At 49.4% G+C, this 27,137-nt stretch overlaps 1 protein-coding gene across 1 annotated transcript in view; it reads left to right on the forward strand.

Moving 5' to 3' along the window:
- The window catches only part of RFX2 (regulatory factor X2), a 582,894-nt gene that overhangs the window by 491,217 nt on the left and 64,540 nt on the right, over nucleotides 1–27,137 (forward strand). Inside the window, 1 exon segment of the mRNA XM_030218518.1 lies at nucleotides 16,504–16,546. Within this exon segment, the coding sequence (XP_030074378.1) occupies nucleotides 16,504–16,546 (43 nt within the window).

Raw genomic sequence — 27,137 nt, forward strand, 5'->3', positions numbered from 1 at the left:
CACCTATCTAGCGGGTGCATATACTTTGTATACTGATGTGCAATCTCTACCTGTGGTAATATTCCTTTGCTTGCCCAGTGCAGCTGGGTTCCACGTCTTTCATTGACCTTGCTATAGATACCTCTATTGCCCCACAGTGTCCACTGCTGGGACTGTGCATTGTCAACTTAGTTGGTTCTGGAGGTTGGTCCTGAGACTCTCATCTATCTGATTTTCCTTTGTACTTAGGAAAGTGTTTGTTCCCTTTTGCCTTCTAAGCACAGGGTTCTTGTGCCAGTTCATTCTTGGACTTAAATGTCTGAATGTAGTTCATGGGAGCACAGGGTTTTCTGAGGCCTTGCAATCGATTTAGGTCTTCCATTTATCCAATTTTAGATGGTGCAATCTTTTCTCTGCGTGTACGGTTCTGTTTCCAGTTATGACTTCTGATCTAGTCTTGGTGACTCCTGGCTCATTGGGAAGAGTCGTGGGCCGATTTCTCAGTCTTATTTTCCTAGTTCCACCCTTTTGGGGTACTGCTTTGCTGGTATGGACCTAAGGAAGGAAAAATTGTCTTACCTGATAATTGTCTTTTAGTCCTACCAGATCAGTCCAGAACCCCACCCTGTTTCGTAAGTGGGGTTCCTTTTCTGCCATGTGGTGTTCTTTCTTCTTTGGTTCCTTTGACAGATTTCAAGTGTCGTTGCCTCAAGCTGCTTCAATGTCTTCTGTCTGACATACCTTCTGACACAGTATGTCAGTGTTCTCTATGCTGTTTTGTGAGGTTATTTGCTGAGTGAGCTATGTATATGTATGTACATGCTCTTGAAATTCACTGTTGACCGACATTATGGTATGGCGCACCACTCCTTGGCTAATCAAAGTACTGATCAATCTGTTACTGCATGATACCCTTGAGGTGCGAATCACAGGAACTATTTTTTTATTTCTCTGTCTCTATCTGCTGGTAGATGGGCATAACCCAACAGTCTGGACTGGTCTTGTAGGACTAAAGGAAAGAAAATCATCTGGTAAGAAATAATTTTTCCTTGTACCACACTTATGAGAGCCCTTGGGTCCCAGTTTTGAGATGCCTCTTCTTCAAGAAGAAACTAAGCATCATTCTAAATCAGGAGACAGTATCAATTACAATACTTTCAACAGTTTTACCCATGCAAGAGGTTCCAATTATATACTTACCCTCTTTAGTTCAGGGGTATCAGCAGTGTCAGATACCATGAGAATGGAAGCCGCAGATGTCCTCTGACATAAGTACATAAGTAATGCCACACTGGGAAAAGACCAAAGGTCCATCGAGCCCAGCATCCTGTCCATGACAGCGGCCAATCCAGGCCAAGGGCACCTGTCAAGCTTCCCAAACGTACAAACATTCTATACATGTTATTCCTGGAATTGTGGATTTTTCCCAAGTCCATTTAGTAGTGATTTATGGACTTCTCCTTTAGGAAACCGTCTAACCCCTTTTTAAACTCTGCTAAGCTAACCGCCTTCACCACGTTCTCCAGCAACGAATTCCAGAGTTTAATTATGCGTTGGGTGAAGAAATATTTTCTCCGATTTGTTTTAAATTTACTACACTGTAGTTTCATTGCATGCCCCCTAGTCCTAGTATTTTTGGAAAGCGTGAACAGACGCTTCACATCCACCTGTTCCTCTCCACTCATTATTTTATATACCTCTATCATGTCTTCCTTCAGCCGTCTCTTCTCCAAGCTGAATAGCCCTAGCCTCCTTAGTCTTTCTTCATAGGGAAGTCGTCCCATCCCCGCTATCATTTTAGTTGCCCTTCGCTGCACCTTTTCCAATTCTACTATATCTTTCTTGAGATGCGGCGACCAGAATTGAACACAGTACTCAAGGTGTGGTTGCACCATGGAGCAATACAACGGCATTATAACATCCTCACACCTGTTTTCCATACCTTTCCTAATAATACCCAACATTCTATTCGCTTTCCTAGCTGCAGCAGCACACTGAGTGGAACCTTGCATGACGTAGCTATAATTCGGGTTCTTTTTTCCCACATGCATCACCTTGCACATGAAAGGCATTCCTAGTCTTTCAGTAGGAAACTAGCTGTCTTCAGCAAAGAATGGCAGACAGATGGGTACTTAGCATTATAGACCATGGGAGTTGGCACCCGAGAAGTGTCGACGCCGGGAGGACCGCTTACCCTCCATTCAAGAGGTGCCGATGCGTCGGTCATCTGGCAGCCTGGTACTGGCACTCAAGCCCCAGCAGATTCTGGCATCGACAGCTGCACCGGCCCCATAGCCTTTTTTCCAATGGAAGCTCTCGATGAGCGTATCCGGGCCCTTCTTCCAGAGCTTCTGGAAGGGTTGCTTCGTCAGTCTGCCTCGGTGTTGGGGGGTGATTGCGCCTCCCGTACCAACTGTAGAGGAGGCATGTGGGCCATCGCCTGTGAGGAGGTCTCCGCCCTTGGTGCCGTTTGCAGTATCGGAGCCGGTTGCCACCTGGGTCGACTCCCCCTCGACGTCGGTGGAGAAAGCTTCACCGGGGTCCAGGCAGAGGTCAATTTCTCGACATCCCCCATGAGGTTGTTGATCCTCGAAGTCGAGGCAGGCTCGGGTTCGGGCTGTTCTTAGGGAGCTTCTGTCCGATACCGAAGAGGAGCGCTCATGAGGAGAAGAGGAAGACCCGAGGTATTTTTCGGAGGAAGAGTCCTGTGGGCTACCCTCTGATCCTACTCCATCGATTGAAGTAAGGATGTCTCCACCTGAGAGTCTTACTTTCTCATCCTTTGTACAGGAAATGTCTAAGGACATTCCATTCCCCATGGAGGTTGTGGATGAGCCCAGGGCTGAGATGCTCAAGGTCCTGGATTATCTTTCTCCACCTGCAGAGGTTGCAACGACCCCCCTGCACAATACACTCAGGGAAGTGCTGATGCAGAATTGGTCTTGCCCTCTCTTTAATCCAGTGGTCCCCAAGGAGTCCAAGTTCCAGTACAGAGTCCATGGAGAGCCTGTGATGGTGAAGGCCCAACTTCCTCACGATTCCATGGTGGTGGACTCTGCTCTCAGAAGAGCCAAGAGTACTAGAGACTATGCCTCGGCGCCCCCAGGCAGAGAGTCTAGGACCTTGGACTCTTTTGGGAGGAGAACGTATCAGGCTGCAATGCTCGCCGCCAAGATCCAAACATACCAGCTCTATACAAGCATTCACTTATGGAACTCGGTGAGGCAACTGTCCAGTTTAGTTGAAGCACTTTCTCTGGAGCTTGCTGAACCTTTTCACCAGGTGATCAGGCAGCAGAAGGCGTGTCACAAATTCCTGGCCAGGGAGTCTTACGATGTAGTATCCCGAGTAGCTGCTCCAAGGTATAGTGATGCGCAGACTCTAATGGCTGCGTGTCTCTGACCTGGATCAGAAGACCCAGCAGCGAATGGCGTATGTTCCTTGCCGGAGGTGGGGGGATAATCTCTTTGGAGAGAAAGTAGAGGGTATGGTTGATCAAATGAAAAAGCATCATGATGCCATGGATTCTCTCTCCTGCCGGACGTCTTCTGCTACTGCCTCCTCATCCAGGAGGTTTTTTGGAGGGAGAAGGAGTGCTCCCTATTTTTATAATAGGTGTAGGTACACTCCTGCCTCTCGGCAGCCGGTTCAGGTTCAGCCCCAGCATGAGCGTTCTCATCAACGCCGTGCGCCTAAGGCCCCTAGGGCTCCCCAGCAAAAGCAAGGGACGGGTTTTTGACTGGCTCCAGTGCAGCATAGCTGCAGTAAAGGTGTCCGTACCGGGCGACTGACCTGTCGGGGGGAGGTTGATATTTTTTCACCAAAGGTGGCCTCTTATAATCTCCGACAAGTGGGTTTTTTAAATAGTCCGGTTAGGATACACAGTCAATCTGGTATGCAAGCCTCCAAATTGCCCACTGGGAGCTCAATCCTTCGGCTACCAGCACAAGCAAGTACTTGCAGAGGAACTCTCTGCCCTTCTAAAGGCCAATGCGGTCGAACCTGTTCCACCAGGGGAAGAAGGGCTGGGATTCTATTCCAGGTACTTCCTTGTGGAAAAGAAAATGGGGGGGATGCGTCCCATCCTAGACCTAAGGGCCCTGAACAAATATCTGGTCCGAGAAAAGTTCAGGATGCTTTCCCTGGGCACCCTTCTTCCCATGATTCAGGCAAACAATTGGCTATGCTCTCTGAACTTAAAGGATGCTTACACTCCCATCTCGATACTGCAGCTCACAGGAAGTATCTTCGATTCCATCTGGGAACACGGCACTTTCAGTACTGTGTGCTACCCTTTGGTCTCGCCTCCATGCCCAGGGTGTTCACAAAATGCCTGGCTGTCATAGTGGCGTCTCTATGCAGGCTGGGAGTGCATGTGTTCCCTTATCTCGACGATTGGCTGGTGAAGAACACTTCCGAGGCAGGAGCTCTACAGTCCATGCAGATGACTATTCGACTCCTGGATTTGCTAGGGTTTGTGATAAATTATCCAAAGTCCCACCTTCTTCCATTACAGAAACTCAAATTCATAGGAGCTCTGCTGAACTCTCAGACGGCTCGTGCCTACCTTCTGGAAGCGAGGGCCGACAATCTTCTGTCTCTTGTTTCCTGGGTGCGGGCGTCTCAGCAGATCACAGCTCGACAGATATTGAGATTGCTCGGCCATATGGCCTCCACAGTGCATGTGACTCCCATGGCTCGCTTTCACATGAGATCAGCTCAATGGACACTAGCTTCCCAGTGGTACCAGGCTGCTGGGGATCTAAAGGATGTAGTCCGACTGTCCACGAGTTTTCTTCAACCCCTGCATTGGTGGACAATTCGGTCCAATCTGACTCTGGGATGCCCCTTCCAAATTCCTCAGCCACAAAAAGTGCTGACCACGGATGCATCTCTCCTGGGGGTGGGGAGCTCATGTCGATGGGCTTCACACCCAAGGGAGTTGGTCCCTCCAGGAACAAGGTCTACAGATTAATCTCCTGGAGTTGCGAGCGGTCTGGAACGCTCTAAAGGCTTTCAGGGATCGGCTGTCCCAACAAATCAAATTCAGACAGACAATCAGGTTACCATGTATTACATCAACAAGCAGGGGGGCCCAGATCTCGTCCACTGTGTCAGGAGGCCGTCAGAATGTGGCTTTGGGCTTGCCGGTATGGCATGTTTCTTGAAGCCACATATCTGGCAGGCGTAAACAACAGTTTCCAACAATTCCACCAGACTTAAAAATATAACCCAGCTAAAGAACGTTTTATGTTATTTTTAAATTGCAGTGCTCAGTAGTGCTGTAGTGTCCTTTAGACCAAATATCTCTGGATTGGAACTGCAGCGGTCTCACATCATAGCACACGCTCTCCCTGCCTTCCGGGAAAACAAAGATGTAATACTGATGACACTTATCTTAGCTGTTTGTCGGCGAGTGCTCGGTCTGCAGTGCCTCCAGAGCTCCCGTGATTAGTGCATAGTGATTAAAACAACAGGCTCTCTGTCTTTACAGGCGTAAACAACATTCTCCGAGGACAAGCAGGCTGCTTGTTCTCACGACTGGGTTGACGTCCACGGCAGCCCCCACCAACCGGAACAAAACTTTGCGGGCGGTCCTGCACCCAGGGCACGCCCACCGCGCATGCGCGGCCGTCTTCCCGCCCGTGCGCGACCGTTCCCGCTCAGTCTTTTCTTTTCCGCGCTGGAGAGAGCCGCATTCGTCTCTCTCTCTCTGTCAGCCCCGGAAACCGGATAGCGCTTTCGCCGCAAGATTTTTCTTCGTTGTGTTTTTCTTCGCTTCATTTTTGTTTAAAAAAAAAAAAAACAAGAAGAACTTTGTTTTCCCTCGTCTTTTTAGCGGGGGCGTCTCGTTGCGGCCTTGTGGCCGCGCGGTCGATTTATTTTTCGAGGTGTGAATTTTACTGCCACCATCGACGACTTTGACTTCGCCGACGCGATTTTTCCGTCGATGTCCTCGAAGGTCCCGAGTGGATTTAAGAAGTGTGGTCGGTGCGGCCGGCGTATCTCGCAGACCGACACGCTTGGTGCCTCGGGCCGGAGCACGATACCAAGACGTGCACCTTGTGTCTCGGTTTACGGAAACGGACACAGGTGGCGAGGCAAGTTCTACGGGACTGTCTTTTTGGAACTTGCGCCGGCCCCTCGACGTCGACTTCGACGGCATCGGTATCGACGGCCGGATCTTCGGTACCGGTACCGATGTCCACGAAATCGGCACCGACCCCAGGAGCACAGGTCCCGTCGGCCCGCCGGTCTTCCGGAGATGGCAGGGGTGAGCGGCCGCGTGGGCAATCGGCCCCGGTCACTCCCTCTACCCAGGGCCCTCGGGACCGAACCCTGTCGGACCCGATCCCTCGAGGCCGTGGGGAATCTACCTCCTCCTCTTCAGTACCGCCGAGCGCCGATGACGGGCACCGGAAAAAGACAAAGAAGCACCGTCATCGGTTGCCCACGGCGCATGTGGCTCCCGGCTCCAGAGACGATTCGACGCCGAGGAAGCGGCAGCGCCTGGAGGAGCAGTCCCCCTCTGTAGTAGAGGTATCGTCACGTCAGGGCGCCAGCACTTCGGTGCCGTCTCCTGGACCCGAACAGCTTCCGGCACCGACACCTCTACCGGCCCCCTCACCTTTCCCGACGGCGGGCCTGGACGAGTGCCTCCGAGCCATCCTTCTGGGGATCCTGGAAGGGCTGATGCGCCAGACTGTGCCGGCGCCGGGGGTGCTCGGCGTGCTCTAGCCCGGTGCCGAGGCCTTCGACGCCGACACCGCTTGCGGTGCCGGTCTCGACCGCCACGCAGGTGGAGTCCCCGTCGACGTCGATGGAGGGAGCTTCATCCCCGCCGGCGCGGGAGTCCACCGCTCGACGACGCCACCGAGGACTCGGTGCCTCGAAGTCGAGCCGGGCCCAGTTGAGGTCTGAGCTACAGGAGCTCATGTCCGACACCGAGGAAGAGGCCTCGTGGGGGGAGGAGGAGGACCCCAGATATTTCTCCTCAGAGGAGTCTGTGGGCCTTCCCTCAGACCCCACTCCTTCACCAGAGAGAAAGCTCTCGCCACCTAAGAGCCTCTCCTTTGCCTCCTTCGTCAGGGATATGTCGATTTGCATTCCCTTCCCCGTGGTCTCTGTGGATGAGCCGAGGGCTGAGATGCTCGAGGTCCTCGACTATCCATCACCACCTAGAGAGTCCTCCACGGTACCGTTGCACAATGTCCTCAAAGAGACACTGCTTCGGAACTGGTTGAGACCTTTAATCCCACCATCCCCAAGAAAGCGGAGTCCCAATACAGGATCCACTCAGACCCAGAGTTAATGCGGCCTCAATTGCCTCATGACTCGGCGGTCATGGACTCTGCTCTCAAGAGGGCACGGAGTTCGAGGGATACCACCTCGGCGCCCCCGGGGCAGGAGTCTCGCACTCTGGACTCGTTTGGGAGGAAGGCCTACCAATCTTCAATGCTCGTGACCCGCATCCAGTCCTGCCAGCTCTACACGAGCATACACATGCGGAATAATGTGAAGCAACTGGCGGACCTGGTCGACAAGCTTCCCCCGGAGCAGTCCAGGCCTTTTCAGGAGGTGGTCAGGCAGCTGAAGGCGTGCAGAAAGTTCCTGTCCAGGGGTATATATGACACCTGTGATGTGGCATCTCGTGCTGCGGCCCAAGGTATAGTGATGCGCAGGCTCTCATGGCTGCGTGCCTCTGACCTGGTCAACCGCCACCAGCAGAGGCTGGCCAATGTCCCTTGCCGGGGGGATAATATTTTTGGTGAGAAGGTCGAGCTGTTGGTGGACCTACTACATCAGCGGGAAACCGCCCTCGACAAACTCTCCCACCGGGCGCCTTCAGCATCCACCTCAGCAGGTGGACGTTTTTCCCGGGCCAGGCAGGCTGCGCCCTACGCCTACAACAAGCGTAGGTACACCCAGCCGGCCCGAAGGTCTCCTCAGGCACAGGGACAGTCCCAGCGCGCTCGTTCCCGTCAACAGCGTGCGCCTAAGCATCCCCCGGCGCCTCCACAGCAAAAACCGGGGACGGGTTTTTGACTGGATCCATGGGAACATAGCCGCCATCAAAGTGTCCGTGCCGGACGATCTGCCAGACGGGGGGAGGTTAAAACTTTTTCACCAAAGGTGGCCTCTCATAACCTCCGACCAGTGGGTTCTCCAAATAGTACGGTGCAGATACGCCCTGAATTTGGCCTTCCCTCCACCAAATTGTCCTCCGGGAGCTCAATCCTTCAGCTCCCAGCACAAGCAGGTACTTGCAGAGGAACTCTCCGCCCTTCTCCGCGCCAATGCGGTCGAGCCCGTGCCACCCGGGCAGGAAGGGCAGGGATTCTATTCCAGGTACGTCCTTGTGGAAAAGAAAACGGGGGGGATGCGCCCCATCCTAGACCTGAGAGGCCTGAACAAATACCTGGTCAAAGAGAAGTTCAGGATGCTTTCCTTGGGCACCCTTCTGCCAATGATTCAGAAAAATGATTGGCTATGTTCCCTGGATTTAAAGGACGCATACACTCACATCCCGATACTGCCAGCTCACAGACAGTATCTCAGATTCCGCCTGGGCACACGGCACTTTCAGTATTGTGTGGTGCCCTTTGGGCTCGCCTCTGCCCCACGGGTGTTCACGAAGTGCCTCGTGGTGGTCGCGGCGTATCTACGCAAGCTGGGAGTGCACGTGTTCCCATATCTCGACGATTGGCTGGTCAAGAACACCTCGGAGGCAGGAGCTCTCCGGTCCATGCAGTGCACTATTCACCTCCTGGAGCTGCTGGGGTTTGTGATAAATTACCCAAAGTCCCATCTCCAGCCAGTCCAATCTCTGGAATTCATAGGAGCTCTGCTGAATTCTCAGACGACTCAGGCCTTTCTTCCCAAAGCGAGGGCACACAACCTCCTGTCCCTCGCTTCCCAGACCAGAGCGTCTCAGCAGGTCACAGCTCGGCAGATGTTGAGACTCCTAGGTCATATGGCCTCTACAGTTCATGTGACTCCCATGGCTCGTCTTCACATTAGATCTGCTCAATGGACCCTAGCTTCCCAGTGGTGCCAGGCCACCGGGAATCTAGAAGATGTCATCCGCCTCTCCATCAGTTGCCGCACTTCACTGCACTGGTGGACCATTCGGACCAATTTGACCCTGGGACGCCCATTCCAAATTCCACAGCCCACGAAAGTGCTAACGACGGATGCATCTCTCCTGGGGTGGGGAGCTCATGTCGATGGGCTTCACACCCAGGGACTGTGGTCCCTCCAGGAAAAAGATCTTCAGATCAACCTCCTGGAGCTCCGAGCGGTCTGGAACGCACTGAAGGCTTTCAGAGAGCGGCTGTCCTGTCAAATTATCCAAATTCGGACAGACAATCAGGTTGCAATGTATTACATCAACAAGCAGGGGGGCACCGGATCTCGCCCCCTGTGTCAGAAAGCCGTCGGGATGTGGCGTTGGGCTTGCCAGTTCGGCATGCTTCTCCAAGCCACATACCTGACAGGTGTAAACAGTCTGGCCGACAGACTGAGCAGAGTCATGCAACCGCACGAGTGGTCGCTCCATTCCAGAGTGGTACGCAAGATCTTCCGAGAGTGGGGCACTCCCTCGGTGGATCTTTTCGCCTCTCAGACCAACCACAAGCTGCCTCTGTTCTGTTCCAGACTACAGGCACACGGCAGACTAGCATCGGATGCCTTTCTCCTCCATTGGGGGACCGGCCTCCTGTATGCTTATCCTCCCATACCTTTGGTGGGGAAGACCCTGCTGAAGCTCAAGCAAGACCACGGCACCATGATTCTGATAGCACCTTTTTGGCCCCGTCAGATCTGGTTCCCTCTATTTCTGGAGTTGTCCTCCGAAGAACCGTGGAGATTGGAGTGTTTTCCGACCCTCATTTCGCAGAACAACGGAGCGCTTCTGCATCCCAACCTTCAGTCTCTGGCTCTCACGGCCTGGATGTTGAGGGCGTAGACTTCGCTTCGTTGGGTCTGTCTGAGGGTGTCTCCCGTGTCTTGCTTGCCTCTAGGAAGGATTCCACTAAAAAGAGTTACTTTTTCAAGTGGAGGAGGTTTGTCGTTTGGTGTGAGAGCAAGGCCCTAGAACCTCGTTCTTGTCCTGCACAGAACCTGCTTGAATACCTTCTGCACTTATCAGAGTCTGGCCTCAAGACCAACTCAGTAAGGAAAAGTGCGATTAGTGCTTACCATCTTCGTGTAGAGGGTAAAGCCATCTCTGGAGAGCCTTCAGTCGTTCGATTCATGAGAGGCTTGCTTTTGTCAAAGCCCCCTGTCAAGCCTCCTGCGGTGTCATGGGATCTCAACGTCGTCCTCACCCAGCTGATGAAACCTCCTTTTGAGCCACTGAATTCATGCCATCTGAAGTACTTGACCTGGAAGGTCATTTTCTTGGTGGCAGTTACTTCAGCTCGTAGGGTCAGTGAGCTTCAAGCCCTGGTAGCTCATGCTCCGTATACTAAATTTCATCATAACAGAGTAATGCTCCACACTCACCCTAAGTTCCTGCCAAAGGTGGTGTCGGAGTTCCATCTTAACCAGTCAATTGTCTTGCCAACATTCTTTCCCAGACCGCATACCCGCCCTGCTGAACGTCAGTTGCACACATTGGACTGCAAGCGAGCGTTGGCCTTCTACTTGGAGCGGACACAGCCCCACAGACAGTCCGCCCAAATGTTTGTTTCTTTTGATCCCAACAGAAGGGGAGTGGCTGTCGGAAAACGCACTATCTCAAATTGGCTAGCAGATTCCATCTCCTTCGCTTACGCCCAGGCTGGCCTGACTCTTGAGGGTCATGTCACGGCTCATAGTGTTAGAGCCATGGCAGCGTCAGTGGCCCACTTGAAGTCAGCCACTACCGAAGAGATTTGCAAGGCTGCGACGTGGTCATCTGTCCACACATTCACATCGCATTACTGCCTTCAGCAGGATACCCGATGCGACAGTCGGTTTGGGCAGTCGGTGCTACAGAATCTGTTCGGGGTTTAGAATCCAACTCCACCCCCCTAGGCCCATTTTTATTCTGTTCCAGGCTGCCCTCTCAGTTAGTTGGTTAAGTTTAGGTCAATCTCAGTTATGTCCTCGCTGTTGCGAGGCCCAATTGACCAATGTTTATTGTTTTGAGTGAGTCTGGGGGCTAGGGATACCCCATCAGTGAGAACAAGCTGCCTGCTTGTCCTCGGAGAAAGCGAAAGCTACATACCTGTAGAAGGTATTCTCCGAGGACAGCAGGCTGATTGTTCTCACCAATCCGCCCGCCTTCCCTTCGGAGTTGTGTCTTCCCTTGTCTTTGTCTTTGCTATTTACTGGACTGACGAGCACACTCGTGTTCGGGCGGGAAGACGGTCGCGCATGCGCAGTGTGCATGCGCATGCGATGGCTAGCAAACGCTTTTGCTAGTGAAGATCTCCCATCAAAGGGGCTGCCATGGACGTCACCCATCAGTGAGAACAATCAGCCTGCTGTCCTCTGGGAATAACTTCTACAGGTATGTAGCTTTCGCTTTACAGCACTTTTGAGTGATATCCACTCCTTCTTTGATCAACACAAAATTGTTCTGGCTGTTTCTCTTGATCTTTCTGCAGCTTTTGACCTTGTGGATCACTCCCTCCTCATAGTAACATAGTAGATGACGGCAGAAAAAGACCTGCATGGTCCATCCAGTCTGCCCAACGAGACAAACATATGTGTAAACCTTACCTTGATTTATACCTGCCTTATTCAGGGCACAGACCGTACAAGTCTGCGCAGCAGTACTTCCCGCCTCCCATCACCGGCTCTGGCACAGACCTTATAAGTCTGCCCTCCACTATCCTCGCCTCCCAATCACCAACCCCTCTTCCCCCCACCTGCTCCGCCACCCAATTTCGGCTAAGCTTCTGAGGATCCATTCCTTCTGCACAGGATTCCTTTATGCATATCCCACGCATGTTTGAATTCCGTTACCGTTTTCATCTCCACCACCTCCCGCGGGAGGGCATTCCAAGCATCCACCACCCTCTCTGTGAAAAAATACTTCCTGACATCTTTCCTGAGGCTGCCCCCCTTCAACCTCATTTCATGTCCTCTCGTTCTACCGCCTTCCCATCTCCGGAAAAGATTTGTTTGCGGATTAATACCTTTCAAATATTTGAACGTCTGTATCATATCACCCCTGTTCCTCCTTTCCCCCAGAGTATACATGTTCAGGTCAGCAAGTCTCTCCTCATACGTCTTGGAACGCAAATCCCGTTCCATTCTCGTAGCTTTTCTTTGCACCGCTTCCATTTTTTTAACATCCTTCGCAAGGTACGGCCTCCAAAACTGAACACAATACTCCAGGTGGGGCCTCACCAACGACTTGTACAGGGGCATCAACACTTCCTTTCTTCTGCTGATCACACCTCTCTCTATACAGCCTCGCTACAGCCACCGCCTTGTCACACTGTTTCGTCGCCTTCAGATCCTCGGATACTATCACACCAAGATCCCTCTCCCCCTCAGTACCTATCAGACTCTCACCGCCTAACACATAAGTCTCTCTTGGGTTTCTACTCCCTAAGTGCATCACTTTGCATTTCTTCGCATTGAATTTTAATTGCCAGACCATTCTTCTAGCTTCCTCAGATCCTTTTTCATGCTTTCCACTCCCTCCCGGGTGTCCACTCTGTTGCAAATCTTAGTATCATCCGCAAATAGGCAAACTTTACCTTCTAACCCTACGGCAATGTCACTGACAAATATATTGAACAGAATCGGCCCCAGCACCGATCCCTGAGGCACTCCACTACTCACCTTTCCCTCCTCCGAGCGAACTCCATTTACCACCGCCCTCTGTCGTCTGTCCGTCAACCAGTTCCTAATCCAGTTCACCACTTCGGGACCTATCTTCAGCCCATCGAGTTTATTTAAGAGCCTCCTGTGGGGAACCGTGTCAAAAGCTTTGCTAAAATCTAAGTAGATTACATCTATAGCATGTCGATGATTTAATTCTCCAGTTACCCAATCAAAGAATTCAATGAGATTCATTTGGCACGATTTCCTTCTGGTAAAACCATGTTGTCTCGGATCTTGCAACTTATTGCTTCCAGGAAATTCACTATCCTTTCCTTCAGCATGGCTTACCGGCCTGTAGTTTCCAGCTTCTTCCCTATCACCACTTTTGTGAAGAGGGACCACATCCGCCTTTCTCCAATCCCTCGGAACCTCTCCCGTCTCCAAGGATTTATTAAACAAATCTTTAAGAGGACCATTCAGAACCTCTCTGAGCTCCCTCAATATTCTGGGGTGGATCCCGTCCGGTCCCATGGCTTTGTCCACCTTTAGCTTTCCAAGTTGTTGATACACACTGTCTTCTGTGAACGGTGCTCTATCCACTCCATTCTCAGGTGTACTTTTGCCAGTCCCTCTCGGTCCTTCTCCAGGATTTTCTTCAGTGAAAACAGAGCAAAAGTATCTATTTAGCAAATTGGCTTTTTCTTCATCGTTATCTACATAGCATTTCGCTATATCTTTTAGTCTCACAATTCCCTTTTTAGTCATTCTCCTTTCACTAATATACCTGAAGAAATTTTTTCTCCCCTCCTTACATTTCTAGCCATTTGTTCTTCCGCTTGAGCCTTCGCCAGACGTATCTCTCTCTTGGCTTCTTTCAGTTTCACCCGGTATTCCTCCCCGTGTTCCTTTTCTTGAGGTTTTCTATATTTCTGGAACGCTAACTCTTTAGCCTTTATTTTCTCAGCCACTTTCTTGGAGAACCATATCGGTTTCCTTTTTCTCTTGCTTTTATTTACTCTCCTTACTTAAAGGTCTGTGGCCCTATTTATTACTTCTTTCAGCCTGGACCACTGTCCTTCCACTTCTTGTACGTTCTCCCAGCCCATCAGCTCCTTCCTCAGGTATTCCCCCATTTTACTAAAGTCAGCACGCTTGAAATCCAGGACTTTGAGTTTAGAGTGGCCGCCCTCCACTTCAGCCATCATATCAAACCAAACCGTTTGATGGTCACTGCTTCCCAGGTATGCACCCACTCGGACATTTGACACACTATCCCCAATTGTGAGCACCAGATCCAGCATTGCTCCCTCCCTCGTGGGTTCTGTCACAATTTGTCTGAGCAGAGCACTTTGGAAAGCATCCACGATCTATCTACTTCTTTCCGATTTTGCAGACGGAACCTTCCAATCTACAACCTTTCTCATCTCTCTTCTCTTGGTATTGTCGGTGAAGTTCTCTCTTCACCTCTTTCCCCTTTACTATTCAATTTGTTCCTGGGTCCTCTCGCGGCCCATATTCAGTGCTTAGGTATCTTGACATATTTTTATGCCGATGATATTCTCTCTTTACCTGACCTACCCTTCCTATTCTGCTCCCCCTCCTATTGCTCCCCTGCAGACCTATTTAAACTCGGTAGCAAAATAGTTGGAAAACCAACGATTAGTGCTTAATGCTGACAAAACGATTGCCTGTTGGTTCACTGGTACCCTTTGTCCACCTGCATCTCCTATTTCCTTACTAGGGGCCCAGGTCACCCCGATCACAAATTTTCACTATCTTGGGGTAATCTGAGATTCTGCCCTTTCTTTCCAGCCACAAATTTCACAATTATCTAAGACCTCTTTTTTCCTGTTTTGTCAGCTGTATGTTCATCATTTTTTCAGCCACAATACTTTTCACGAACTGACTCTTTCCCTTTTCAAATCATGACTCAATTATTGCAATATTGTTTAGGCTAGCCTTCCCTGATCATCATTTTAAAAAACTTCAGTCCCTTCAGAATACCGCTGTTCATCATTTTTGTCATGCCCATCGCTTTGATCACTGCACCCCATTGCTTAAACATCACCACTGGTTACCTGTGGAGTATCGAATAGTTTACAGAGTAGACCTTTTAACTTTTAAGGCCCTTAGGGTGGGCTTACTCAACTATCTCACTCGTTTAACTATTCCGTATTCCTCTGCACGAGTGATCCACTCTTTTGATTATCATTGACTTGTGCTCCCTGGCCCTAGGTTTGCCCATTATGAATCAGCTAGGTGTTGTGCCTTCTTCTTTCTATCTCCCCAAATTTGGAACAATCTTCCCCACCCCCTCTGCACAGAATCCTCCCTCAAGGTTTTCAAAGCCGATCTGAAAGCTTGGCTGTTTAAGCCAGCATTTGAAGTGTCCGATTAAGTGGAGTTCACCAACTGGAGGTCCTCTACTTTACCTTATTTGCTCTCCTCGGCTTCCTTTTCTGTGTTTTTCGTTTTTCTTTAGTGAGAGTGTTTCTTTCTTATCATTAATGGCATTCTTTTCCTGTTTTCTGTTTTATTAGCCTGTACACTGCTTTGGTCTGCCATGGCAGCTTGAGCAGTCTAGAAAGTTTGAATAAACCATAAACCACCACTTGACTGTCAAGGGTTGCCACCTATACAGATCAGCTGCAGTTTCTTTAGTCAGTCTCCCATAAATAAGGTAAAAAGTTCACTAAGCTGGGTAGACACACGGATCTCCAAATATTGTATACTAACCTCCTGCCACCTTGAAAGGAAATTTAGGGGCCAATATTCAGACCGTGGGAGTTAGCATGGCTAACTCCTGCGGTCAGCGCTAAACCCAGATATTCAATGCCAGTCCCCAGCTGAATATCACCAGATAGCCAGTTATGAGGCATTTAACAGACCAGGTGGCTTCATTAATACTATCTTGCATATGTTAATCATAACCCAACAATAATCCTAGCAATTTCATCAGAGGTTAAATGACCATCGCAAGCTATAACCAGTAGAGAAAATGTCATACTGGGCTCTCTGATCCAGAGTAGTTTTGTTTTCAGACTATTCAATTTTTTTTTTCATCCATCCCTGTATTGAAGAGAAATGAACAGAGTTGCATAATTTTCCTGTCCTAATTCATTGCCTTCTTTGTCCTTATCATGTCATAGGGGTGTTCTTACAAAAGGCATTAATATTTAGTAACAGAGAACCACTGGGATCAACAGGATATAAGTGGTTTTAAATAACCAGCATTAGTTCTTTACTATGGAAATGAAAAATCTATCAATTGGAAAGCCAATGTGAAAGCTTGAACGCATGCCTTTCAAAGTGTTTTATGAGGAAATCTCTTCTGTTTTCTGCAGCATCAAGAACTTTGCTGGGCTGGCTTGATGGCAATGCCATACAGGTGGTCTCCAGTTCAGTTCCTGAGTTGGGTCATCCACTCCTCCGGTCTTAGGTTAACTGGGGCTGGAAGGTCATTACTCATGGGTGACATATGGTGGCAAGATTTAGGGCCCATGATTCCAGGATTCTAAAAGGAGACCTGGCGCATGAACCCTAGCCCAGAATATCACTGCAATGAGCACAGTAGGTGGGGGTACTTGTAAAAGACTAGGAAAATCCATTGGTAGTTGTGAATGGCAACTCATAGGACTGGTCTGTTAAGATGAAAGTATGAAGGAACAGGAGGAAATTGCTGGGTCTGTTAAAAACAGTGCTTTTTGCACTGGAAATCTTGAGTGTTTTGATACTAATTGTGCACATTTTCCTTTTCAGTTTAGTGATCTTGCTTCCATGTCCCCTGTGCACTTGGATAAAGGTACATATCAGTTACATTTCATTCTCATTTGAGTCCCTTGAAGTGTTGAGGCTATTTATGAGAGAGAGAGAGAGAGAGCAAACAAATTTCAATGAAGTTGTATTGATTTTCTACAGGGTGTGTTATCTTACATTGGACCAACATAAGACCTAAACAAAGATGCTTTGTCTTGCATACTATTAAAATGCCTCATTCTTTACAGTTTCCCCTTCACAGAATCACACCTATAACCTATCTGATTTAGTTCTCCCAATCATAGCTTTACTGTTTGAACTGAAAATATCTTGTTTGCCATATGTCTTGTTAGTCTGTCTTGATTAGATTGTAAGCTCCAAGGCACCAGAGACTCTTTCCTAAGTGTCTCTGTAAAACACTGTGTAGCACTATACAAATGTATTGTCACAGACTGATCCCTCTAGATTAGCTGTCTGGTCAGGAACTTAGCAATAACTCCCTTTCCATAAATGAGGCAGGACCCTAGTATACTGTTTGCTGCTTGACTCCCAGCTTTAAGCAGATAGTTCACCGGGTTACTAATTACTACATTTCCACAACTACCCCCTTGCAAAATGTAATACAAAGTGCATTCGCCAAGCAGGTAATAGCGAAAAGTTATCCTCTTTTTGCTTGTCCTGCTGTCTATTCTACAGACTATTGACTTTAGACTTTAGTATGCCAACTGATTTCCCTTTTCAGCTCCTCAGTTGCAGCACTAACATTCCCGCTTATGTACAACCTTCTGACACAACCATAAACCAGGATGTATTTCTAACTGCACTAAAATTCTCCATAGACAAGCAGGGTCAGTACATCCATACAAGTGGAGGATGTCACTGAGATGGAACCAAGTTGGGTTCCCTCTTCCACAGCTCATAAACTTCTGGAAAAGTTTTGAGCCAGGGCAAATGTTCCTAGGCTTCCTAATGGTATAGTTTCCTTAGTCTTTTTTGTACTGTGATTGTGACTGGTCATTTTTATTAAAACTTTCAATCAGACAATATTCTGTCATGCATAGAAATTGTGTATATAATGCTGGAGAAGCCTGATTTTTAGATGCCAAGATTGCAATAGGAAGATGTCTATCACTGATACACACGATGTGTTTTTCTTTTCTATGGGCTTATTACACAGTGTTCAAAATGCTCACATTACAAAGAAGAAGGATCAGAAGTAATAAATTAAAAGAAATCTTATCTGATCAGACACTTTCATCAGAAGATCGTACAAGTAAGCAAAAGTATCTAAAAAGGTTGCCAAACAAAACTTACCCAAGCTGACTCATGCTGAGAGATCACATGGCTCTTTGAACGGCCCATTTGAGTGCCACAGTTCTAATGCACATATGTCTGGCAACATCAGACTTCCCTGACCACACCGACAAGTGCTCTGGGACAAACAAAAGCTCTTGCTCTGAAATGCACAACTCCTCTAGCACCAACAAACCTGCGTCTGCTTAATTTAAGGTGTCCAAAAAAGTAAAGGGCTTTCCCAGAGCCACATCACAGTAATGCTGTTTCTCCGAGGACAAGCAGGCTGCTTGTTCTCACTGATGGGTGACGTCCACGGCAGCCCCTCCAATTGGAACACTTTACTAGCAAAGGCCTTTGCTAGTCCTCGTGCGCCGATGCGCACTGCGCATGCGCGGCCGTCTTCCCGCCCGAACCGGCTCGTGTTCGTCAGTCTTCTTTTGTCCATGCTCGGGACAGTCGTGTTTGCGCCGTTCGCGCCCCTTAAGTTGACCCTCGCGCGTCCTTCAGCTTTTTGCTTAACAAAAAAAAAAAAAAGGATTTTGGAGAAAGACCTTTTCGGTCTTTTTCCCCTTCCCGTATTTCCAGTTTTTTGCCCCATTAAGTTTACTTTCATTTTCGGGGTAGGCCCTTTTGAGGCCTCGGTTCGAGTTTTTTCTCTTCCTCTTTTGGTGCCTTTACCGCAATTACGAGTTTTGATTTCGCCGGCGTGATTTTTCCGCCCATGTCATCGAAGTCTCCCAGCGGCTTCAAGAACTGCACCCAGTGCGCCCGGGTAATCTCGCTCACTGATAGGCACGCGTTGTGTCTTCAGTGTCTGGGGGCTGGGCACCGCCGGCAGGCCTGTCGTCTTTGCGCCCTTTTACAGAAAAGGACACAGGTAGCGAGATTGGCCCAGTGGAACGTGTTGTTCTCGGGCTCTTCGTCGGCAACAGCACCGGGGGTATCGAGTGCATCGTCGTCGACAGCGTTAAGACCTCGGCATTGACTGTATGGACTGCATCGAGGCATCGACCCTCTGCATCGTCGGTACCGAGACATCGGAAGGCTGCGTCGGTGGTACCGGGACCTCCACTAGTGCTGATGTCGTCGGACGGTGGTGCTTCGACTGGAGTGCAGATGAGGGCTGTCCATTCCCCTGCTGGTGGCGGTGAGCCTTCGGGTGGGTCTCCCCCTACCCTGAGGGCTCCTGCGGTACAGCCCCCCCGAAACCGACCTTCTTCGGCCTCGGCCCCGAGGAAGCGACAGTTGGATTCTACGTTTTCCTCGTCGGTACTGGGAAGTTCCGGTGACATGCTTCGTTTGAAAAAGCCAAAGAAGCATCGACACCGGTCTCCTTCCCGCATCGGTACTGAGAGCTCTGGGTCGCCGAGGGAGTCGGCACCCAGTAGGCATCGGCACCAAGAGGACCGCTCACCCTCTGTTCAGGAGGTGTCGATGCGCTCCACCTTGGACAGCCCGGAACAGACTCTGACCTCGACGCCTGCATCGGCTTTTATGTCTTTCTCCACAGCCGCCCTGCACGAGAGTCTACGGGCCGTTCTTCTAGAGATCCTGGGAGAGCTGTTGCGCCCTTCCCTCCGGTACCGGGGGTGCTTGCGCCACCGGTACCGTTGAGTGAGGCGCCGGCTGGCCCCTTGCCCGGGGTGAGGTCTCCGACATCGGTGCCGCTTGGGGTACCGACTGCGGCCGCCTCCCAGGAAGGCTCCCCGATGACGACGACGTCGGCGGAGGGAGCTTCGCCGGTGCTGGCGAGGGAGTCTACCTCTCGACGCTCACACCGTGGCCGTGTTTCCACGGAGTCGAGCCGGGCCCGGCTTCAGACACAGGTTCATGAACTTGTGTCTGATACCGATGGTGAGGCCTCGTGGGAGGAGGAGGAGGACATCAGATATTTCTCTGACGAGGAGTCTGATGGCCTTCCTTCTGATCCCACTCCCTCCCCTGAAAGGCAGCTTTTGCTTTTGCGGCCTTTGTCCGGGAGATGTCTACGGCCATCCCCTTCCCGGTGGTTGTGGAGGACGAGCCCAGGGCTGAAATGTTTGAGCTCCTGGACTATCCTTCTCCACCTAAGGAAGCGTCCACAGTACCCATGCATCATGTCCTAAAAAAGACATTGCTGGCGAACTGGACCAAGCCTCTAAGTAATCCCCACATTCCCAAGAAGATCGAGTCCCAGTACCGGATCCATGGGAACCCAGAGCTGATGCGCACTCAGTTGCCTCACGACTCTGGTGTTATGGATCTGGCCCTAAAGAAGGCTAAGAGTTCTAGGGAGCATGCTTCGGCGCCCCCGGGCAAGGACTCTAGAACCTTAGACTCCTTTGGGAGGAAGGCCTACCATTCTTCTATGCTCGTGGCCAAAATCCAGTCTTACCAGCTCTACACGAGCATACACATGCGGAACAATGTGCGGCAGTTGGCGGGCTTGGTGGACAAGCTCCCTCCTGAGCAAGCCAAGCCATTTCAGGAGGTGGTCAGGCAGCTGAAGGCGTGCAGAAAATTCCTGACCAGAGGGGTATATGATACCTTTGATGTTGCGTCCAGGGCCGCTGCTCAAGGTGTGGTGATGCGCAGACTCTCATGGCTGCGTGCCTCCGACCTGGAGAATAGGATCCAGCAGCGGATTGCGGACTTGCCTTGCCGAGCGGACAATATTTTTGGAGAGAAAGTCGAACAGGTGGTAGAGCAGCTCCACCAGCGGGATACTGCTTTCGACAAGTTCTCCCGCCGGCAGTCTTCAGCTTCTACCTCCACAGGTAGACGTTTTTATGGGGGAAGGAAGACTGTTCCCTACTCTTCTGGTAAGCGTAGGTACAATCCTCCTTCTCGACAGCCTGCGGCCCAGGCTAAGCCCCAGCGCACTCGCTCTCGTCAGCAGCGTGCGCCTCAGCAAGGCCCCACGGCTCCCCAGCAAAAGCAGGGGGCGAGCTTTTGACTGGCTCCAGCAGAGCATAGCCAACATCAACGTGTCAATGCCGAGCGACCTGCCGGTCGGGGGGAGGTTGAAAGCTTTTCACCAAAGGTGGCCTCTGATAACCTCCGACCGTTGGGTTCTTCAAATAGTCCGGCAAGGATACACCCTCAATTTGGCCTCAAAACCTCCAAATTGCCCACCGGGAGCTCAGTCTTACGGCTTCCAGCACAAGCAGGTACTTGCAGAGGAACTCTCCGCACTTCTCAGCGCCAATGCGGTCGAGCCCGTGCCATCCGAGCAAGAAGGGCTGGGATTCTATTCCAGGTACTTCCTTGTGGAAAAGAAAACAGGGGGGATGCGTCCCATCCTAGACCTAAGGGCCCTGAACAAATATCTGGTCAAGGAAAAGTTCAGGATGCTTTCCCTGGGCACCCTTCGTCCCATGATTCAGGAAAACGACTGGCTATGTTCTCTGGACTTGAAGGACGCCTACACGCACATCCCGATACTGCCAGCTCACAGACAGTATCTGCGATTTCAGCTGGGCACACATCACTTCCAGTACTGTGTGCTACCCTTTGGGCTCGCCTCTGCGCACAGAGTGTTCACGAAGTGCTTGGCTGTAGTAGCAGCGGCGCTTCGCAGGCTGGGAGTGCACGTGTTCCCCTATCTCGACGATTGGCTGGTGAAGAACACATCTGAGGCAGGAGCTCTACAGTCCATGCAGATAACTATTCGCCTCCTGGAGCTACTGGGGTTTGTGATAAATTATCCAAAGTCCCATCTTCTCCCAGTACAGAGACTCGAATTCATAGGAGCTCTGCTGGATTCTCGGACGGCTCGTGCCTATCTCCCAGAGACGAGAGCCAACAACTTGTTGTCCCTCATCTCGCGGGTGCGAGCGTCCCAGCAGATCACAGCTCGGCAGATGTTGAGATTGCTGGGCCACATGGCCTCCACAGTTCATGTGACTCCCATGGCCCGCCTTCACATGCGATCTGCTCAATGGACCCTAGCTTCCCAGTGGTTTCAGGCTGCTGGGGACCTAGAAGACGTGATCCACCTGTCCACGAGTTTTCTCAAATCCCTGTATTGGTGGACGATTTGGTCCAATTTGACTCTGGGACGTCCTTTCCAATTCCTCAGCCACAAAAAGTGCTGACTACGGATGCGTCTCTCCTGGGGTGGGGAGCTCATGTCGATGGGCTTCACACCCAGGGAAGCTGGTCCCTCCAGGAACGCGATCTGCAGATCAATCTCCTGGAGTTACGAGCAGTCTGGAACGCTCTGAAGGCTTTTAGAGATCGGTTGTCCCACCAAATTATCCAAATTCAGACAGACAACCAGGTTGCCTTGTATTACATCAACAAGCAGGGGGGCACCGGATCTCGCCCCCTGTGTCAGGAAGCCGTCAGCATGTGGCTCTGGGCTCGCCGTCACAGCATGGTGCTCCAAGCCACATACCTGGCAGGCGTAAACAACAGTCTGGCCGACAGACTGAGCAGGATTATGCAACCTCACAAGTGGTCGCTCAACTCCCGAGTAGTGCGCCAGATCTTCCAGGTGTGGGGCACCCCCTTGGTAGATCTCTTTGCATCTCGAGCCAACCACAAGGTCCCTCAGTTCTGTTCCAGGCTTCAGGCCGACGGCAGACTGGCATCGGATGCCTTCCTCCTGGACTGGGGGGAAGGTCTGCTGTATGCTTATCCTCCCATACCTCTGGTGGGGAAGACTTTGTTGAAACTCAAGCAAGACCGAGGCACCATGATTCTGATTGCTCCCTTTTGGCCGGGCCGGTCAGATCTGGTTCCCTCTTCTTCTGGAGTTGTCCTCCGAAGAACCGTGGAGATTGGAGTGTTTTCCGACCCTCATCACACAGGACGAAGGGGCGCTTCTGCATCCCCAACCTCCAGTCTCTGGCTCTCACGGCCTGAATGTTGAGAGCGTAGACTTTGGGTCTGTCAGAGGGTGTCTCCCGCATCTTGCTTGCTTTCAGGAAAGATTCCACTAAGAGGAGTTACTTCTTTCTATGGAGGAGGTTTGCCGTCTGGTGTGACAGCAAGGCCCTAGATCCTCGCTCTTGTCCTACACAGACCCTGCTTGAATACCTTCTGCACTTGTCTGAGTCTGGTCTCAAGACCAACTCTGTAAGGGTTCACCTTAGCGCAATTAGTGCATACCATTACCGTGTGGAAGGTAAGCCGATCTCAGGACAGCCTTTAGTTGTTCGCTTCATGAGAGGTTTTCTTTTGTCAAAGCCCCCCGTCAAACCTCCTACAGTGTCATGGGATCTCAATGTCGTTCTCACCCAGCTGATGAAACCTCCTTTTGAGCCACTGAACTCCTGCCATCTGAAGTACTTGACCTGGAACGTCATTTTCTTGCTGGCAGTTACTTCAGCTCGTAGAGTCAGTGAGCTTCAGGCCCTGGTAGCCCAGGCCCCTTACACCAAATTTCATCATAATAGAGTAGTCCTCCACACTCACCCTAAGTTCTTGCAAAAGGTTGTGTCGGAGTTCCATCTGAACCAGTCAATTGTCTTGCCAACATTCTTTCCCCGTTCTCATTCCTGCCCTGCTGAACGTCAGCTGCACACATTGGACTGCAAGAGAGCATTGGCCTTCTATCTGGAGCGGACACAGCCCAACAGACAGTCCGCCCAATTGTTTGTTTCTTTTGATCCCAACAGGAGGGGAGTGGCTGTGGGGAAACGCACCATGTCCAATTGGCTAGCAGATTGCATTTCCTTCACTTACGCCCAGGCTGGGCTGGCTCTTGAGGGTCATGTCACGGCTCATAATGTTAGAGTCATGGCTGCGTCAGTGGCCCACTTGAAGTCAGCCACTATTGAAGAGATCTGCAAAGCTGCGACGTGGTCATCTGTCCACACATTCACATCTCATTACTGCCTGCAGCAGGATACCCGACGCGACAGTCGGTTCGGGCAGTCAGTGCTTCAGAATCTGTTCAGGGTTTAGAATCCAACCCCACCCCCCTAGGCCCAAGTTTATTCTGTTCCAGGCTACACTCTCAGTTAGTTGGAAAAATTGTTAGGTCAATCTCGGTTATGTCCTCGCCGTTGCGAGGCCCAATTGACCATGGTTGTTGTTTTGAGTGAGCCTGGGGGCTAGGGATACCCCATCAGTGAGAACAAGCAGCCTGCTTGTCCTCGGAGAAAGCGAATGCTACATACCTGTAGAAGGTATTCTCCGAGGACAGCAGGCTGATTGTTCTCACAAACCCGCCCGCCTCCCCTTTGGAGTTGTGTCTTCCCTTGTTTGTCTTGCTACATATGGGACTGACGAACACGAGCCGGTTAGGGCGGGAAGACAGCCGCGCATGCGCGGTGCGCATTGGCGCGCGAGGACTAGCAAAGGCCTTTACTAGTAAAGTGTTCCGATTGGAGGGGCTGCCATGGACGTCACCCATCAGTGAGAACAATCAGCCTGCTGTCCTCGGAGAATACCTTCTACAGGTATGTAGCATTCGCTTTCCTCCCCTCCTCTCTTAATATGGTACAACTTCCCTTATGGCATCATAGAGCTGCTGATGACTCCTCTGAGCCAATTAAGGGACAGCATGGAGAGGAAATCCCCCACCCAAGAGATCATGGATAGAGCTCTTCATCCCCAGCCTCCAAACAGTTCAGACTAGAAGGGAAAAAAAACACTTTGGCATAAACGTGGTACAAAGTGAATCTAACAAACATCCTAGTAGTAGATCATATTGGCATAAGACGTACTCAGATAACTTTGCTTCCTCATCAAAACATAAAGCAAGACAAATTAGCCTGACCCTGTCTGCCCTGTCAGAGCACTCCAGAGAGTACATAAGTATTCCCATAGTAGGTCAGACCAAAGATCCTTCAAGTTCAGTATCCCGTTTCCAACACAGCCCATCTGGGTCAAAGTTGTCCAGCAGGATCCAAAAAGTAGCAAAATTCCATGTTGCTTACCTCCAGGAATAAAAGTCAGGGTCTCCTTCATAGTCTTGTCCAGTAATAGCAGAATTACAGAGGGAGATCTTAAAGGAGTGGTGTGGGTCGAAAGAGTCCAAACCTCCTTCCCAGATAAGAATTAGTCTACTTTGGAAAACCAGTACCTTGTAAATGACCTCTACGTGTAGATTCAACCTACTTTGACTAACTCATCTAAAGAGGATTCCCTTTCTTCTGTACACAGTCCTGATTCTGACTCAAGAATGTTTTTAAGTCCAATGCTATCACCTCATTGGAATTGTTCTCTATAGCGGCTGAAGAATGAGTCCTAACCAGAAGATTCAACTTATCCAAAATTTCTTCAAGAGATCACAAAGGAGTTCTTTAGCTGGAGAGGAAAAGCCAGACCCAAAAATATAACTGAGGAATATTAAATATGTATATGTCCCAAAGGATTTAATGGCTTTGCTAATCCTTAAAACTTTTCTAAAACAAGATTTCCTCAGTGTCCTCACCAGATCAATCCAGGAGCTGCAAGTGTTTTGCCCATCAGCCAGCAGGTGGAGATAGGAAAACAGGATGTGCTCAACCCTCAAAAAGGTTAATTGTTTCCTGTGAGACTCTTCAGGATGGAAACTGCAATTGGTGATAGCTTCAGTTCTTTCAGGGGAATTTCTGTTCTGTATCACAAAGAAGCCTGTTTTCACATCTCTATTTGGTCACTCCACCAACAATTCTGAGTCGTCATGTCCAGTTCCAATCGATTATTTTTCAGACTAGCAGCAGCTCCTATGACCTTTTCAAATGTAATGGTGGTGGTAGTGGCAGCATTTGTATGACTACAGGGAATCAGGGACCACACCTATCTTGATAACTAGTTGATCTGGGCTGCTTCTCTCAAGGACAGTGTACAGAGGTCCTTGAGAGTTACAGCTTCTCCAATCGCTGGGCTGGATAATCAACTTCAACAAAAACAAGCTGGAACCCTCTCAGAGACTGAAATATTTGGGGGTCCTTTTTTATACCAGTGAAGGGAAAGGTCTTTCTCCTGGAACACATGATTTAGAAACTCAGTGCCCAACTCCAACTCTGGCTCCTACTGCAACAACATCACCTGACAGCCTGGGATTTCATGGCAGCAACCTTGCAGGTGGTCCCTTAGGCAAGAGTCCAAGAAAGCACAAAGGCAGACGGTCTGCGAAATCCAAGATGGAAAAAAATGGAGCAGATCGTAGGCAAACAAAATGTGATTTATTAATATAAACAATTGTAATATATGTATACAAGCACAAAAACAGCCCGATACAGGCCGTGTTTCGCCCAACAGGGCTGCTTCAGGGGCTACAAAAGAAATAATACAATGAATAAAAGAATAACATATATATGGTTTGTTGTATACATGTACGTCTTGTTAAAATATAATCAAAAGACATTTATAAATAAATATGTCTAATTGATATACAAAAACATATATATATATATATATATAAGTTAAAAGACTAATAAAAAATATGTATATGCACATATATAAATATATTCAGATATATATGAATGTATATATGAAAATATATGAAACACCAATATCCCACCAAAAAATATTTAGCATAACATAAATTAACAACATATAAAAAATTAATTTTGATGATCCATTCCTGTTTGCAAATATGATTATTTGGTATTTTTTATTCTTTTCTAGTCATTACAGTATATTGAGCACATATCTATTACACTTAACAGCAAAGGATTACTGTGTAGGTGGGTGTCTTTTGTCTTATACTTATCATGTACATTATATTATATTTGTTTTTATTTTTTTTACTAGTAAAAAAACCCCCGTTTCTGATGCAAATGAAACGGGGGCTAGCAAGGTTTTCTTCAGAGTGTGCATGTGGGAGTGTGTGTGTCCCTGCCCTCTGCCCTCTCTCCCTCCCCTCCCCCCTCCGAGTCCAGTCCTTCAGTGTTGTTTCCTGCTGTTCTGTGTTTTTGTTACAGAGAGAGTGAGGGCATCTCTCTCCCCTCCCCCCTCTGAGTCCTTCACTGCTTCGTGGGATTTCGTGCCGTGCTGTTTTCTTTCACTCATGGGAAAACCGGATATCTCTGGCGCTTTACACTTCCGGCTGGAGGCTTCAGTGGTGCCTTTTATATATATAGATATTATTGTTTATGGCTTCAGTCCAGGAAAGTTGTGTTTGTAACAATTAATTTTTTATATGTTGTTAATTTATGTTATGCTAAATATTTTTTGGTGGGATATTGGTGTTTCATATATTTTTATACATACATTCATATATATCTGAATATATTTATATATGTGCATATACATATTTTTTATTAGTCTTTTAACTTACATATATATATGTTTTTGTATATCAATTAGACATTTATTTATTTATAAATGTCTTTTGATTATATTTTAACAAGATGTACATGTATACAACAAACCATATATATGTTATTCTTTTAGTCATTGTATTATTTCTTTTGTAGCCC

The sequence above is a fragment of the Microcaecilia unicolor genome, chromosome 11 (genome assembly GCF_901765095.1).
Source record: "Microcaecilia unicolor chromosome 11, aMicUni1.1, whole genome shotgun sequence".
In the NCBI taxonomy this organism is placed as follows: Eukaryota; Metazoa; Chordata; class Amphibia; order Gymnophiona; family Siphonopidae; genus Microcaecilia; species Microcaecilia unicolor.